Raw genomic sequence first — 17,901 nt, forward strand, 5'->3', positions numbered from 1 at the left:
ACAGAACATTGCACAACTCACACATGCAAGTCAACAAGCATACAACACAACCCCACACATTACATACTCAGCACTTCACTGCACTCAAACACACAAGCATACAACACCACAAACATTATGTAAACAACATACTCAACTCTATACCACAAACATACAACACCACAAATATAAAAAAAAAGAATGTTGATGCTTACTGTTATTTGTTACAGATTGTTTACTGTTGTTCTGTAATCTGTATTTTTAGTCATTTTCAAATCAAAATCCTGTGTAATGGTAGAACACAGCATGCACCTTAACAACACAAACACACACACACTAGTTTCCATGTTTTATGGGGACTTCCTATAGGCATAATGGTTTTTATACTGTACAAATTGTATATTCTGTCCCCTAAACCTACTTGTCACAGAAAACGTTCAGCATTTTTACATATATATATATATAAAAAAAAACTTAATTTCAGTATGATTTTTTTTCCTCATGGGGACCAAAAAAAAAAATTTCCCCACAAGGTCAAAAATTACTAGTATTACTATCCTTGTTGGGACATTTGGTCCTCATGATGTAGGGAATACCAGGTACACACACACTGTGCACTATTTCAAACATACTAACATTCAACTAATTTTTAGAACAAGTACTATATTTTTAAGTAAATCTAGCATATTATTTTTTTCAGTGTACATGCTTGATTTCTAGAAGTAAGAGACATTCTTCCTCATTATCACATAGAAAAACAAATGAGTACTTTCACAAACTGTCTTTCTCGTTTTGAGTCATACTTGAAAGATTTTTCTGCATGTAGTTTGGTGTCAGTAAGGTATACAGTATATTTTTAAAGAAATTAATACTTTTATTCTGCAAGGATGCATTAAATTTATCAAAAGTGACACTAAAGTCATTTAGAATATTTTTAGAATTTCAAATTAACTTCACAGCACAACTGGTTTCAACTTTGACAATAGTAATGTTTCTTGAGTAGCCGATCAGCATATTAGAATGATGAGGATCATGTGACACTGAAAACTGGAGTAATGATTGCATATATGATGCATATTGCATCAAAAAAAAAAGTATGCAGAAAACAATTTTTTAACATTTTACAAATATTTCACAATATTACTGTTTTTAGTATTTTTGGATCAAATAAATCAGCCTTGGTGAGCACTTCTTTCAAAAACATCAAAAAATCTTACCGACCCCTTTAGGCTTTTCAGAGGTATTGTAAGAGGCCTCTATCTCAGGGGACTGTAGGTCTGAAGGCAAATGTTAATTAAACGCTGTAAGCATTTATATATATATTTTTAGTCTTTTAATCATACAGCATCTGATTACAGTTGCGACTGCAGTGCATTATAACATGTAGAACAGTAGAGTAACTGATCTATCATTATTATTTAAAAATCCCTGTTTAGATGTGATCTCAGTTCAGCATTTAATGGTGCACAGAGCTAAAAAATATGATTTTTCATCTTCACTGAGTGATGATGTTCCCAGTTAGCTCTCATTGCACACCATCAGTTCAGTTGAATGGATTTTAGTGTTCTCAGTTCAGTCTGTTATGTGATAAGATGTATCGTTTTGTTATTCCAGGTTTGGAGGATTCTGAACAGGACGTGTCTGAATAGAATAGAACGAGCCCACAGCAAAGCAGTCACCTGTGTCTGCTTCAACAAGGACAGCAGTCAACTATTAAGTGCCTCCTTTGACCAGATCATCAGGTTCAACATATATTACAAATCCGACTTTTTGCACGGTTTCGCTCCTTATTTTTTAATAATTGGTGTTCACTTTTAGATTTTGCACTGAAGATGGTTTCTGACACTCCAGATCCGTTATTTAACTCAGTCCTGTCATGATTTGAGTGGCTCTCATTTGACGGGCACTCCAAGGGCACGAAAGTCAAAATCGAGCAAAAAAATAACATCATGCATAATTATAGCCGATCATTGTTTACATTATTGATCCTTGGTGTAACTTCAGAGTAATTTTGCACATTCCTAGTATTAATATTTATCATATATAGCTGGTGTTAAGTTGTAATTACAAAAATTAATTAAAAACAACCCAATAAATTTATTAAAGGGGTCATATGACGTTGCTAAAAAGAACATTATTTTGTGTATTTGGTGTAATGAAATGTGTTAATGCGGTTTAAGGTTAAAAAAACACATTATTTTCCATATACTGTACATTATTGTTTCTCCTCTATGCCCCGCCTTTCGTCGATTTTTACAAAGCTCATCTGTCTGAAAAGCGAGGTGTGCTCTGATTGGCCAGCTATCCAGTGCGTTGTGATTGGCCGAATACCTCAAGCGTGTGATGGAAATGTTACGCCCCTTACCATACTGTGATGATGTGTCCCGGCCGGAGCGACGAGACAAAAACATTAAAACCCATTATAAACGAGGCATTTGTTGCATCCAGTGGGGACATAATTACTGATTATAATGACTTATACTGTCTTTTTACGCGTTACGTTGCATCGTGCCGCGTAAACATAAAACCATGTCTGCATTTGTGATCAGAGAAATGACAAACAACAAGTGCTACTCTACACTGCTGCACACATCTGAATATTTGGGTTGAACTGTTCTGGAACAGTGTTGTAAATACAGCTTAACCACTGATTTCTAGTTGTGTCCTCTTTTGGAAGGCCAAACAAAGTAGTTTCACTTTCACAACAAAACACAGCATCTCCACGACATGGCGGCAGCAACAATACTACAGCGAGAATCAGTTACGCCTTCTTTCTTTGCGTGAACATTTGGGCGGTGTTATGCAAATCTTCCCACACAGTGACGTAGACATGTGGGGGCGTGTTTAAACGAGCCATTTTAGGAGGGCGTGGACAAGTCTTAACTTTTATAAAGAATATCTCTTTGGGTTTGAGACTTTAGTCTTTGCAACTTTAGGGATCTTATCTATTCACGAACAGCTTGTAAAACTCCAAAGAGAAAGAGAAACTTGAAATTGCATCATATGACCTCTAAACAATGGGGATTTAAAACAAGTTGGAGGTTATCCTACCCTTTACGAGGTTAATTATGATGATTTTTAATAAGATTTTTTTTCAAGTTTTGTCTTAAACCTCATGTTGTGTTTCTGGCATTTTGCCCTAGAGAGGATATTCTTTTTCCTGATACTTACTGACTCTGCTCACACGACTACCCAAATAATGTTGATAATTTTTTTTTTGGAAATCCCCGCCCCCCCACCTTGTTACACTTGTGTTGTTCCTGGTCAAAAATGACTGGCCTACAAAAAATTGCTTATAAACTTCTTGCTATGCCATATTATTACCAAATATTGGATTTAATCCTTTTATCAACTTGTTTTCTTTAAATTAGCACAAGTAGAAACTGGTTGGTTGTCAGCCTTATTGATCTGAGATTATATATCTTAGTTTTTGAGTGAGTATTGCCAGAATTATCTACAAATAATGTTTTTTTTATTCAAAAACTGAGGTGCAAATGCTGATTTCAAAAGCTGAATTCAAGATTTGGTGATAATAGAACATAATGAGAGATTTACAAGACATTTTTAAAAGGTTTTTAATGGGGAACACCAAATTAGGTAAAAGATTTTCAGCACAGCACAAGGGTTAAAGGGATAGTTCACCTAAAAATTTTAATTCTGTCATCATTTACTCACACTCAAGTTGTTCCAAACCTGTTCCAAACTATTTTTTCCATACTATGGAAGTCAGTGGCTACTGTCAACTGTTTGGTTACCAACATTCTTCAAAATATATAAGAATATAAGAATCTCATACAGGTTTAGAACAACTTGAGAGTGAGTAAATTTACATTTACATTTAGTAATTAAGCAGATGCTTTTATCCAAAGCGACTTACAAATGAGGACAATAAAACTTTAATGTTGGTTGAACTATGCCTTTAAGAACAATCTTAAGAAGAAAGATAAGCACATTCCTAAACAGTTCTCAAGTTTTTCTTTCAAGTAAGAAAATAACAGTCAAGAAGAATCTTATTCATAAGAATATTTTGTGAATCTGGTCACAAATGTTCATTTTGCAGGTGCCTTACCCAGATTAGGTAATGTAGGTGCATTACCCAGATTTTTTTTTGTTACTCTTAAGCTAATTGCTGTGATTTTCTTGCTAAGTTGACGGAAAAGATACAGAGGTTTGAAAGCCATGTAATGGATCTCACAATAGAAGCATATTGTATGCATAAGAAGCAAGATGACCAGTTGCTATGCAATAACCAATAAGTGCCAGTAAGAACAGTAGTAGGGAAATGTTTTGCCATGGATACTTTGTAGACAGAAACGGCAGGGGAGGAGGAGGAAATCTGAAGTCGTGGTCTGGGTGTTAAACATCATTAGGAATATTCCGTCACATGACCAGACTCAGCATCTCTCCCTCTCCTGAAGACCAGACTGCAGTAATTCTACAGCTGGGTGTCAGTTCTAGGCTCTCATGGTGCATGTGGGTGGAAAGAAGCAGGATTGGCCACGTGCGTGAGAGAGGCAGCACGCACAGATAATGTGTTTCTGTTCCTTGCTTAGCTACCCAAACAGCAGCGGACTGAGGCAGACGTTTTGTCATTCCAGCTCCTTAGCTGGATAAGGAACGGGAGGGGGGTGAAATGGCAAGCTGCTCTGCTATTGGCCACTTATTGATAAATACTAGCCCCTCCCCTTTTGCAATGATTGGATTTATGCTCTCGGTAGTGTGTGTGACACGTGAATGCCAGCCTGGCTTTAAAGATGATGTATAAAAGGTTACCTTTCTTGTTTGTTTATGTCATTGGTCATCTTTGGATCAGGGATTGTATTTGGAAACCTTTGTAGGAAAGTAGTACATTTAAGGGATTTGGTATGTGCACAAAACAAATGACAGTATAGACATATTTCAGTGAACATGCTGTATTTTTGTTTTGTTTTCTTTTGTGGACAGAGAGAGATGAGTTGGACAAAACTGAAATGAATCAAGGTCTAGGTGTTAAGAGTCATCAGGAATATTCCATCACATGCCCAGAGTGAAAGTCTCTCCCTCTCTCTCTCTCTCAGTCCTGACTGCAGTAGTTCTGTGGCTGGGTGGCAGTGCTAGACTCTCATGGTGCATGTGGGTGGAATTTCATGTGCATGAGTGAAGAGTATTTTTCAGTAAAGATGGTAGAATCACGTTGAAAGTTGCAGAGAAAGGTTTTGTTGTCTTCTTCTGTTATGACTTTGATGTGTGATTTTTATATTCTCTTTGAGCTTTGATGATAATGATTGATTGATGGCATCAACATATTGCTTTTTGTTTTATTTTATTGTGCTTTCATGATTGTTTTGTTTTTTATTTTTTTTGCTTAGGTTTGTTTTTTGTTTGGTTTCAAGCTTTACTTTTTAAAGACATGTTGAATTTGTGAATTGTGAAGTTGATACAATCACATTGTAAAATACAGACGAAAGTTGTGTTGTTTTGCTCTTTTCATGACATCATGCTTTTTTGTAGTATTTTGCTTTTTGTGTTGGGTGTGACTCTTGTTCTTTCATGAAGAAAATAAGTTAATCATGTTGTATATTTTGTAGACAAAAGTTTTGTCTTCTGTTGTGACCTTGATGTATGATTTTTGATGTATGACTTTGTTGATCTTAAAGTCTCTTTGTGGATAATAATTGATTCATGACATCATAACATGTTTTGATTTTTTGTTGTATTTCTTTTATTGTTACTTTTATTGTTACTTTCAAAATAATTAATTTGAATTTGTGAATTGTGGTTACATTTCTAACTTGGATTTCTTTGATCAGGCTTCATGGTTTGAAATCAGGAAAGATGCTGAAGGAGTTTAGAGGCCATACAGCTCATATAAATGACGTCATCTTCTCACACGATGGCCAGCATGTCATCAGCGCGTCAGCAGATGGCACAGTAAAGGTAAGTGTTCATACTGTGGTGAACCACACGTAATAGCCTATGCATCTTTATTTTTGTGGGTTTTCCCTGCTTAACTGTCTTTTTTTTCAGGTCTGGAGCATGAAGACAATGGATTGCACCCACACAATAAAAACCCCTGACATTCCTGAGGGTACAGACATCACTGTTAACAACATTGTGCTTGTCCCAAAGACTCCCGAGCACTTTGTAGTGTGCAATAGGACCAACACGGTTGTTGTTACAAACATTCATGGCCAGGTGAGAACAAAAAAATTAACCAGCAAGATACTCTGCATACTCCTCATGATTATTCTAAAATGCACACACTAGAGTGAACACTACAGTAACTGGTTTTAATATTTGGCATAAATGGCACAAGTTAACACCATTTATGAATCAGAAACCTTGACTAAAGGCTGGATTGTTGAGCAGAAGTTTAAAAAAAGCAGCAAACTTCCAATGCAGGTTGTGAGGTTTGCCAAAAATAGCTACGCACTTATTATTCAGACCGTCTGATGGCGTATAAGGCATACCCTGTTCAGCCGTCTCACCCACTCTTTTCTTGACATACTTTATGACTCTCTCTCGCATGCTTTTTGGTACTCTCTGAAGCGTGCCTTATCCATTTGCATTGCACTTTCGCTCTCACTCTCTTGCCCCCCTCTCTTTTCCTTCCCAGGTGATGAGGAGTTTCTGTTCAGGCGTAAGAGAGGGGGCTGACTTTGTTTGCTGCACGTTGTCTCCACGTGGAGAGTGGATTTATTGTGTGGGAGAAGACTATGTGCTGTACTGCTTCAGCACCATCACTGGCAAGCTAGAGAGAACACTCACGGTACCATTCGCCCTCACAGCACATGCTGCATATCCACGAGATCCGTTTTAGTCGGGTGAAGTGTGATAGGTTTACAGCTAAAGTTGTCTTCTCAGTATTCCAGAACAATTGGTATTTATATTCAAAACATTGGCTGTAACTCTAATTAGGACTAGTTGGAGATATATCAAAACTGAATTGGATATAAAAATGAACTGTGCTTTAATATAAACCAGTGTTTCTGTGTACATCCTCCATAGGTACATGAAAAAGATGTGATCGGCGTAACTCACCACCCCCATCAGAATCTCATCGCCACATACAGCGAGGATGGCCTACTCAAACTCTGGAAGCCTTGAGTCTCGTCTTTCATAATATGGACTTGTGTTCTATGTTCTGGATTTGTGGTATTCCTGCACACACACATATGTCTCTGCCTTTATACGCCTGTTATAACATTGGTCTTCCATTTAAAGCGCTCAAAAACATTCATGTTTCTGTTGAACCTTAGCATCATGCACTGAGATGAAGGACCTCTTCGACATCTGAAATTAACTACATCCAATTTCGTAATACTAACGTTCCTCTAAAGCCTCTAATGGAAAACAAGAAAAACTGCATGGATGCACTGGTCTTTTACTATTATTAAGGGCTTTGTAGTATTGTCTGTGATAATATCTGCATGCAAGATTTAGCCCGGTCAACATTAATGTGGTAAATGTACTGGTTTTCTTTCCAGACTATTCTTTGAATCTTATATGTGAATGTATGCAATTTCTTTGATCATTCTGGCCAAAGACAAATTCGTGTGTACTTGCTCATAATGTGACCTCGCACTAGTCGTGGACTCATTGAGGACATTTTCACATATTTGTACTTGTGTACATTTAGAATTCTGATGTTTAGAATTCATATGGTACAATATTGTGTTGATTATAATGTTTTAGTGTGTTTTAACACTCAACCAAGCACATCTACTTGTACTGCATGCAGGTGAACATATTATGCAGTTACTGCAATACTGTATGAAGTAATCAGTATGGTTTATATTCTGATAATTACAGATTATTTTTTATCGAGGATATTCACAATTTTTGTTGAATATTGGTATAACACTGCTTCACAGTGTAAGTCTCTGAGTATCTTACAGTGTTGGTAAATAATGTGCTGATATTGCTGCAGTTTAATTAAAATTCAAGCATGAATAATTCATTACAATCTTTTCAAGAAGATTTGTCATTAAGATGCATCTTTAACTGGTTAGATGTCGGATTGCTTGATATTTGCAGTAGATCTCCAATAAATCTGTAGACATCTTGATATTGGCATAATTAGCCAAATATTCAATCCCCCAGACCCCAAAAATACAAAACTGACTAAACAAATAACATTGTGACATTTATTTTATAAATAGAACTACAAATGGCAATTATTGGTCATAATTAGAATTTTTCAATTAAACTTCAGTCAACACAGATAATCAAATAATCAAATATAAGACTATCTGCTAGCAAAAATGAAAATAATAATAACAAATGGGATAAAAGTGCATTTGCAATATCCAAAAAAATGTGTCTTCCAAATTTAGGCAGAGTTAACATTTAATTAATTTGCAAAAAATGTTAAATTTTCTTTCAAGATGCTCTTAAGACTGATTTTATGCAGAGGTATGTAGACGGCTCATTCAATTAATGATTTTTTTTTGTTATTTAGATAAAACTAATTCCTTCAAAAAAGGATTTAATATCTTCTTCGATCCTTAAATAGCAAACAAACACAATGCGATTTAGTTTTGATAAAATCCTTGGCTATTATTTCTTAGTTACATGAAAACAGTAACATGAAAAGTTACCAGGTACTAGACTCTAAATAATATCAGCCAATTAAGAAGTTAACTAATATCGCTTTCTACAAAATAAGGCTTTTAAGAGATGGATCACAGTTCATTTTGAACACAAGTTTTTCTTTGTTGAAATGTATTTTCAACTTCGTTATTAACCCTCTTATTAGTTCAAAATGTTCTAGAAAAAACATTTAGCAATAAACTGGCACATACCAAATTTCCAACAACATCAAGATCAAACAGTCTTACATGAAACCCACAATTAACTGCCAATAAACAAAACACCACAAAGATTGTAATGTTTTCTCAAACTGATGAAGAAAAATCCTTTTTCCAAGTAAATACATGTTCGTGATTAAATTTTCTGGGATTATGGCACAACCAACTTGACCTGAATATCCCTTCCATTTCCACTGTAACTGCTACACAAATTTCCATAGACTCTCCCTTCAGCTGAACCTCTATGGCACCAGTGTCCCAACTCATTTGACTTTTTATTTCACAAATTATCTGCTCAAAACTTTGGACGAGAAGTTACTTCCAAACAATGACACAAGAGGTCGGCACTAAGAGGTCTTATTCTAGGCACAGAACTATTTGAGAGGTAAAATTTTCCCTCTTGGTCCTTTTTCCTTGTGTTCCAGCAGAGGTGGCATTTGTTGTGGAAGGGAGGGTAAGGGAACAGGAATCTCTACGAGGTTTGGCACTGCACACCTCCAGACGGGTAAAAGTCTTCCTCCTCTATATAATGGTAATGCTGGCGTTCATGGGTCAGATCACAGTCTTCAAGGTCAGCGTATATATAGAGGTCATCATCCATGCTGTCAGGCTCAATATTTGCCTGTTTTTCAGGTAAGTACCCTTCTAACTCCTTGAGTTTGTTTAATGGAAGGAAGTTCTCTTCAGGGAAGACAACCTTAAGAAGAAAATTAGCACAATTCGTTTATGTAATTTATTATTGTGAGAAGAGCAAGAAAATGTAGCTTAAGTATTTATGTATTTGCTCTGAAATGTACTTTTTATTAAGTTTTCATTTTTGTTTATTTAGCTTTAGTTATTTCAGTTCTTCAACCTTAAACTAAAAGAAAATGAAAAGTTGAAAATTGTAGCTGAAATGCGTTTTTTTTGTTCTCTCCTAGGTAAAGTCCCCCTGCAGTCACTAATGTTATCCTTAAAACTTGTCTTTCATAATCAAAATCATAATCATCATTTTAAGTTTTTTTCCCCGTGAAAATAATATCTTCATGGCTTCAATGTAACTCTAACATGCGAATGTGTTGTTAAATTATTGAAATATTATTATTATTAAATATTGAACAAATTTTTCAAGAAAATATTTAATGTCAAAGTGGTTGTGGCTGCCAAAATTTTTTGGGAATCCATTTAAAAGAACAATAAGTGAGAATCAATAAATTATGAATGATTTACTGGCATTGTGTGAATATGTAATCCATAAAAAGGAACTGTAGTCTGATTATGAGCATTATAAAGTGTAACATACTCTTAATTGCGAGTACTTTTTGGAATATGATTATGTAATCCAGATTACATGTAATCAGATCCTACCCAGCTCTCTGTGTGTGTGTGTGTGTGTGTGTGTGTGTGTGTGTGTGTGTTTATATATATATATATATATATATATATATATATACATACACACTCACTTGCATTTGTGGTTTATGGGGACTCTCCATAGGCGTAATGGTTTTTATACTGTACAAACTGTATTTTCAGTCGCCCTACACCAACCCTACACCTAAACCTACCCCTTACACAAAACTACTGCCAATTTTTGAATTTCATAAAACACCGTTTTGTATGTTTTTTAAGCCTTTTGTTTTACGGGGACACAGGAAGTGTCCTCATAAACCATGTTTACGTTGTAGTAAACATGTCATTATACACATTTGTGTCCTCATAAACCATATATACAAGTACACACACACTCATGCTCATGAATATGCGTTTTACACTTAATTTCCATAACTTCTGGCAATCCAGAAAGGTCCACATTTTGATAAAAGCCGTGTTAACGTTAGTTATGACTAAAGCACCTCCTGTTACTGTTTCAAAATAGTTTGACGATAAGCAGGAAATGTTCATGGGTCAGTGACATCACCGCATTGAAAAGGTCTATTCAATAATTAGTACTCACGCTGAAAAGGATGATGAGTTTGCCTTTCTCAAATGGCCGACGGTGCAAAGGCATTCCCTCATTCAGAACACATTTCTTATCTCCAGGTCTGATCAACTCCCCTAGTAATGCAACAAAGACAGACAATGCATTTGCTTTACACATCAACAGTTTATATAAGAGCAATATCAGTTCTGCTATTATTAAGATTAATTTAACAACTAGCCAAGCTTATAATTTGTAGTTTTTACTCTAAATGGATCAGGAGTAAATTAAGATATCAGAACCAGTTACACCGAATCCAGGTAGACCAACATAAGCACAGCCTACAAGAAGTGATATTCCACACATGCCTGGATGTCTGGTGATATACAAGGTCAATAAAGCACTATGGATTAGGAACTCTGGAAAAGGCAATAGCAACAATGACCATAAGGTGTGCCATCTGCCAAGGTTACATAATATCACTCCTGCCATTTTCTCTCAGCCAGATCATCATTAAGAGTGGATATGCATCCAGGTTCAAGACAGAAACTTCCATCAGGCTGTACACAATGACTTGCTTATCCACCAGCACTGATGGTGCTGATGTTATAGAAACCTGCATGCAGTGCTCGAATATGTATGTAGGATGGTTCACCTGGATGGGATGTGATGAGTAGAGTTCTGTTGTCCAGTGTATTAATAGGTTTTTGAAAACCACATAATGACTCCACCAACTGTAGCTCCATGTTCATGATGAGATCCTCTCCTTGTCTGAGAGGAGAAATGGTATGTTAACCCTTATGTTTCTTACATAATATCCATATATTCTATATGTTCTCTTCCCTAATTGCCTTGTCCAAATGACCAAGTACTGTAACAGGCTGCCCCATATACAGAAAACAGAGGAAGTGTGACACTAATCCTGAAATAAATGAATCTGTGCTGCCATCTCCAGGACATTATCATCAATGACATACCTCTGAAAATAACAGCCCTGCATATTAAAACAAAGCCTAATATGACTTAATATGATGATCCTGACTTAAAAAAACTTTTTTTTTTTTGTTCATAATATGCACTTAATAACAAAATGAAAGCGGTCAAATGTGAAGTTTAAAAATAAGTATAATTTAACTTACAACAATCTGTAAAGTAGTTGAAAACTTAGTTTAAAACACTAAATTTAATGTTGGTACATAACAAAAGTTATGTACATAATAAAGAGCTTTATATAAACACAGGTTTTTTACATAAATAATGTTTTTTCCCCCCCATTTCAAAAAACAATTTTCTGTCACTCCTTAGTAAAACACCGACAGACATGAACTTTCTGTCACTGGACACGATTCTAACCTTGAACTCTGGATTACGCATAAAATATTATCTTCAGAAACAATTATACATGTGAGAATCAGCTGAGAATTGATCCAATTGTTATAACCTGGCTCAGAGAAAGATAGGACACATGTTATCAACATGGCAGTTTTCCTGGTGGTTGACACTTATACTTAATACTTCTTCACCTTACAAATGATTTTTGAAAGCAAAAATGCTACGAAATGCAGAAAATATGATGTGCTAGGCACTATTTTTAGAATCAGCACCCCAAAATTAGAAGCAAGCAAGCATTGGATTTCATTTAGCAAATATGATGCAGGACAGTGTAATCAGCACTAACTTCAAACTTCAGTGTTACCAGCATTACTTAAAGACTTAGATATTATCATCTAGTCATTTTAATTTAGCTCAACTTCTTACTGATGTCTACAGAGTGGTTTTACCTGGTGAAAACTGGGTGCGCTCTCTGATCTAAGACAATGATGATGTCTCCAGGTTCAAGGCCAGGCTCCTGGTCACCCTCCCCATGGAACACTATTTTCTGTCCATCTTTCATACCTGCAAGAATACATAATCAAGCATAAACAAAAGTAACAAGCTGCAGAGAACAGATGTTTTGGACTGAACCGTGCTTTTCCAGTCACTTTCTAACCTTTATCAATGTGCACCTCAAGAATCTTCTTCTGCCGTAGTATCTTGCGACCAGCGCATGTTTTGCAGCGGTCACGGTGACCCAGTTGCTGACCTTGCCCCTGACAGCCAGCACAGACTGTTGATATCTGCTGCACCATGCCAGGTGCCAAGTGATGTAGTCTGACCTGGACACCCACCCCATGACACAAAGGACACACTTCCATCACTCCTTTACGGCCCCCACGACCTGAAGTAAAAAAAACAAACAAAAAAAACAGTAAAAAAAAAAACTTTTAAAATCCTACCAGAAAAATCAAAACAGTATATTAGTAATACAATGCTTATAAATACATTACCATTTAAAAATTTGGGATACTTTCTAGAGAAAAAAATTATACTTTTATTCAGCAAGGATGCATTAAAGGGGTCATATGATGCGATTTCAAGTTTTCCTTTCTCTTTGGAGTGTTACAAGCTGATTGTGCATAGATAAGATCCCTGAAGTTGCAAAGACTAAAGTCTCAAAACCAAAGAGATATTCTTTATAAAAGTTAAGACTCTGCCACGCCCCCCTAAAACTTTGCTATGACAATCTGGGCTTCTGAATCAGCTACTGTTTTGTTATTAGTTTAAGTATTTGCTATTGACTGTTCAAATGCAGAGTTTTGCGCATCATGTGTGTGTGTGTGTGTGTGTGCGTGCGTGTGTGTGAGAGAGAGAGCGAGAGAGACCAGCTTCATCACTGTCTGTCACACGACTCTGTTCCCCTTTCGGGCTCTGTCTTTACATTTATGTTGAAAGATGAAGCTCGCGATTATGGTAAGGGGCGTTACATTTCCGACAAGTGCTTGCGGTGTTCGGCCAATCACAATGCACTGGGTCAGCTGGCCAATCAGAGCAGACTGCGCTTGTCGGACGGAGGGACTTTGTAGAAAACTAAGCGTTTGAGAGAGGCGGGGCATAGAGGACCTACAATAATGTACAGTATTTGAAAAATAATGTGTTTTTTGAACATTAAAGCATGTCAGCATATTCTGTTACACCAAATACACAAAATAATGATCTTTAAAAAGCATCATATGACCCCTTTAAATTTACCAACAGTGATTGTAAATGCTTTCTATTCATCAAAGAATCACAAAAATATATAATTTTTTTTTTACAAAAATATTAAGTAAAAACTGAAGTAACAGCTGCTAAAAATTCAGCGTTGCCATCACGGGAATAAGTTAAATTTTAAAATATATTGAAATAGGAAAGAGTTATTTTAAAGTGTAATAATATTTCACAATATTACTGTTTTTAAGGCAAATGAATGAAGCCTAGGTGAGCATAAGAGACTTTTCAAAGAAAAAAAAAATCTTACCAATCCCAAATTCTTGAATGGTAGTGTCAAATATATAGTAATATAATAAAGTTCAGAAAAGGACCCCTTATACAAATATATAAATTTCAGTCAATTATTACCTTCACACTTGTCACAGATTACATTCTTCTGGACAGCAAGTTTCCTGGTGGCTCCAATATAAAGCTCATCCAAAGATACAGTCAACTGATGCACCATGTTCTTTCCTGTAGAGCAACCACAAAATTTCACTGTAAGATTTGTAATCATTCATGAATTATTTAAAGTGGAATGCATGTATGTTAGCCTAATAGAACCTTTGATCTCCTCAAAAAGTGTAAACAAATGTAGAAATGGGAATAACTTATATGTTTTACCAAACAAAAACATTCTAGTTTAGGTTACTAAACATGTTAACTGAAAAAGGTCTGATTCCTTTGTTCTTTGGAACATTCACAAATCTTCCAGCAACAACATGGGTTATCAGGTCTTGCACAAGTTGTGCAGTCTGTAGCTAAGAAAGAAATGTACTCACCTCTCCTCTCCCTGTGCATGCGTCCCCCTCCTCCAAAGAACATGTCAAAAATGTCCATGGCGGAGCCAAAACTTGGCCCTCCATTTCCTCCCTCCTTAATTGCCTTCTCACCCCCTCTGTCATACACTTCTCTCTTCTTGGTATCTGACAAAACTTCGTATGCTTGGGAGATCTGTTTGAACTGGAAATACAGAATAGTGAAAGGGACATAATATCTAAACTCAAGGTCCACACTTTGAGACCAACCAGATGATCTCTAAACTTCTATATATATTTCCAAATGACAGAACCACTCAAATATAAGGGAACTATTAGGGAATTTATACTTAATACTAGACATTGATAATGTATAAAATTGTGACAGTCTTACCCTTTCCCCCTCTGTTGGATTTTTATCTGGGTGATATTTCAATGCCAGTTTACGATAAGCCTTCTTCAGCTCTTCAGGGCTGGCGTTAGGCTTTACACCCAGCATATCATAAAAACCAGTCTCTTTCACCATAGTTGCCCCCCAACAGGTTAATCTAGTCAAAAGAAACATTAAAAAAAATACACTGAAAAACCTGACACTTACTCTGAAGCTTGCCCATATTTAACGTACAGTCTCATGATATAATAGCACTGGTTAGTAGAAATCAATTACAATTACATTAAACTCACCATAAAATTGACACAGATTTAATTCGACCAACCGTTTTAAAACAAGTGATTTAGTCCTTATTAACAAATTTTGTGTTAATGGATTTCAAAATCACGCGTAATTAAATATCAAGCTATAACGTTACGGTGTCTGTTACTAAAAGGCAGCATTTTAGATAAAAACAAGCCAAAAAACAAAGACAACAATCACGTGATCCACGCCATAGCATTGTATTTTAATAAATCGTCAAGTACCCTGAAATATGGTGAAATCCCTTCTCGTCTTATGACTCGGTGTACCAAACAGACTTCCAGAATCTTCCAGCAGCGCTCTACATCTTCTTCTTGTGGAGCGTTATTGAACTTTGATTGCAGTGCGACCTATTTCTGCCACCTACTGTACGTAGTGACGTATGACAGGCAATGACGAGCAGCTGTTTAATTAACGTGTTTCCGTCGACAGCAGCTAATTTTATCAGCATTTCAATAACTCTCACTGGGCGACCATTCTCTTTCATCTGTATTATTTATATAAATCACTAAGCCTTAGTTCACAAATTAAGTTTCATAATCACTTATGATAAACAAATTTAAAATTTACTTTCCTAAGTGTTGCGTGTTTCTTGAATTCATTAGTTCAAGAATCACATTAATTCATGAAACGCAGCTACCACACTCAAATCATTGCAAAATGACCATCCGCCCGAACAGGGACTTGAACCCTGGACCCTCAGATTAAAAGTCTGATGCTCTACCGACTGAGCTATCCGGGCTTCGACAACACAGTATGTTATAGCGACATCTATTTCCTGACTATTTAGTTGCACCACACTCGATAGGTGTTTGAGGAAATGGCCAAGTAACATCGATTAACGCTTACAAATCTATAATGTCCGCATTCTTTCATGTCTTTAAAACGTACCAATATGGAACGTTCCTAACGAGGGCGCGAAAAATCGAAGGTTTCATGTCTGAATAACTGGTTTTCAAAAGACTGTTTTACAATGTGATAGTTTATATTTTAGAGTATAAATTCCAAGACTATTCACCCAGATGTTTCCAGCTGGCTCTATAGCTCAGGGGTTAGAGCACTGGTCTTGTAAACCAGGGGTCGCGAGTTCAAATCTCGCTGGGGCCTCAAATACGTTTTGTATAGTCGAGTCTACTTAGAGACTATGAAATATAAACGGCATTCGTGGCAGTTACGAATTAAATTTACACCAATTTCATATTAATCAATTTGGTATTGTTATTTGTATCAAGGATATCCTACCGCCAATGCTTCTGGAATCTTTCATATCAGAGAAGGTCTGTATCCTACATCACTGCACTGTTATGTATTTGTAAATGATAATTTTAGGAGTTCAACAGGATCCTTTGCCGACTATTTTCAGTAGCGACAATTCCTGGTGAGGTTCTCTATATAAACGACAGATGGCGCAACGACGTAAATGTCGGAGATATATCCAGCTGCAGACCCGCAGCACCAGCAGTTTCAGAACCGGAAGTGAGGGGCGGAGCTTACATTTTTTAAAAGAGTAGCGCCACCTTACGGTTTTTAAGGGGTCATTTGCTTTTATTACACACGATACGTCATACTCTATGTATGCATTTTATAATGACATATTAAGCATGTTATAAACATTATATACATCTTGTGTAATTTAGTTGTAGACCTATACAGTTATTAGTTGCTGAAACTGCTGGTGCTGCGGGTCTGCAGCTGGATACTATTGTGGAAATGTCGACCTTCAAGAAGTCTTGAACCAAAGATCATTGTCAGAGCATAAGCTTATTAAATCCATTACCTGACATAGCTACATCTCTATCACGTGTGAACTGAATATTTCCCTCCTGTGTTTGAAAATGTGAACGTGTTCTCAACAACTAGATTCCAATCATTGTATTACATTGTAATAGCCTATTATCGTATGTAATACATTGTTTCATAGCACTTTTTTTGTTTAGAGGACTTCCCGTTTTTATTCTCAGGTTTTAAAACATTAACTGGGTAACAAAATACTCTACTTGTGTTTATAATAACAAAAATAGATACAAAACATATTTACCAGCAGAAGTGTCACTAATTTAACATGACTCTGGCCTGGCTTAACAAGCCATGCTTTAATTACTTTTAGTCTCGTGAGTCGTGTATAAAACGTTTTGTATAAAAATGCATGTTTTGGTGATGTTCTGTGTCTTATGTTTTATCATATTTAGTGATACATAGAATTCAACAGTTTACAACTTAAAACGGCAAAAAAATAGGTCAGTTTTTCATTTATGCAGTTACTAGATAATATCTATGAATTATTGCTTTTTTTCGTTCTGTTGCAACACAAATCCATCATATTACTTGCTCACCTGCAAACTACATGAAAAAACATGACCAACCAAACAGGTTTCGGCATCTGTGGTGCGTTAAAAGGTTAGCAACGTCTGATTTGTGAACGAATCGTTCCTTGTTCACGAATCAAACTGAATCGGTCCGAGCGGTTCTCAAACCAACTCACCGATTTATTGGATCGAGAACCGTGGCTGCACGCAGCTTTCATACTTTATAACAAATTTGGAATACGATTAAGAACAATAATGGCAGCATGCTATTATTCCGAAATCAGCCCATTACTTTCATATTCGCATATTTAAATCACGCTGTGACGAAGTAACCAGCATACTACTGTTACTATTTATCAAGCGGTTCTTTCAAACGAACTGTTCGAAAGAACCGATTCGCGGAAAT

At 36.2% G+C, this 17,901-nt stretch overlaps 1 protein-coding gene, 2 non-coding genes and 1 pseudogene across 3 annotated transcripts; 2 read left to right on the forward strand and 2 right to left on the reverse strand.

Annotated features, from left to right (window-relative positions):
• The window catches only part of LOC107676130 (WD40 repeat-containing protein SMU1-like), a 32,545-nt pseudogene extending 23,508 nt beyond the window's left edge, over positions 1–9,037 (forward strand).
• On the reverse strand, positions 8,092–15,558 carry dnaja1 (DnaJ heat shock protein family (Hsp40) member A1). The gene is made up of 9 exons (XM_016470653.1): positions 15,414–15,558; positions 14,890–15,043; positions 14,520–14,700; positions 14,107–14,211; positions 12,659–12,886; positions 12,450–12,564; positions 11,324–11,439; positions 10,705–10,805; positions 8,092–9,465 (listed from the first exon to the last, which is right to left on the reverse strand). The coding sequence occupies exons 2-9, from the start codon at positions 15,019–15,021 to the stop codon at positions 9,241–9,243; spliced, it is 1,203 nt and encodes a 400-aa protein (XP_016326139.1). The 5' UTR covers positions 15,022–15,043; positions 15,414–15,558; the 3' UTR covers positions 8,092–9,240.
• A 300-nt stretch (positions 15,559–15,858) lies between these two features.
• Positions 15,859–15,931, reverse strand: trnak-uuu (transfer RNA lysine (anticodon UUU)). Its single transcript has one exon. It is a non-coding gene; the product is annotated as a tRNA-Lys (tRNA).
• A 292-nt stretch (positions 15,932–16,223) lies between these two features.
• Positions 16,224–16,296, forward strand: trnat-ugu (transfer RNA threonine (anticodon UGU)). Its single transcript has one exon. It is a non-coding gene; the product is annotated as a tRNA-Thr (tRNA).
• The last annotated feature ends 1,605 nt before the right edge of the window (positions 16,297–17,901 follow it).

Source organism: Sinocyclocheilus anshuiensis, unplaced genomic scaffold (assembly GCF_001515605.1).
Source record: "Sinocyclocheilus anshuiensis isolate Anshui unplaced genomic scaffold, SAMN03320099.WGS_v1.1 scaffold3437, whole genome shotgun sequence".
Classification (NCBI taxonomy): domain Eukaryota; kingdom Metazoa; phylum Chordata; class Actinopteri; order Cypriniformes; family Cyprinidae; genus Sinocyclocheilus; species Sinocyclocheilus anshuiensis.

Excerpts from the sequence above, each read along its gene's own strand:
- dnaja1 (XM_016470653.1), bottom strand. The coding sequence starts at position 15,021 with ATGGTGAAAGAGACTGGTTTTTATGATATGCTGGGTGTAAAGCCTAAC. Across the intron at positions 14,701-14,889 it reads ATCCAACAGAGGGGGAAAGG|TTCAAACAGATCTCCCAAGC; the intron begins GTAAGACTGTCA and ends CTGTATTTCCAG. Across the intron at positions 9,466-10,704 it reads AACTCATCATCCTTTTCAGC|GTTGTCTTCCCTGAAGAGAA; the intron begins GTGAGTACTAAT and ends TTTCTTCTTAAG.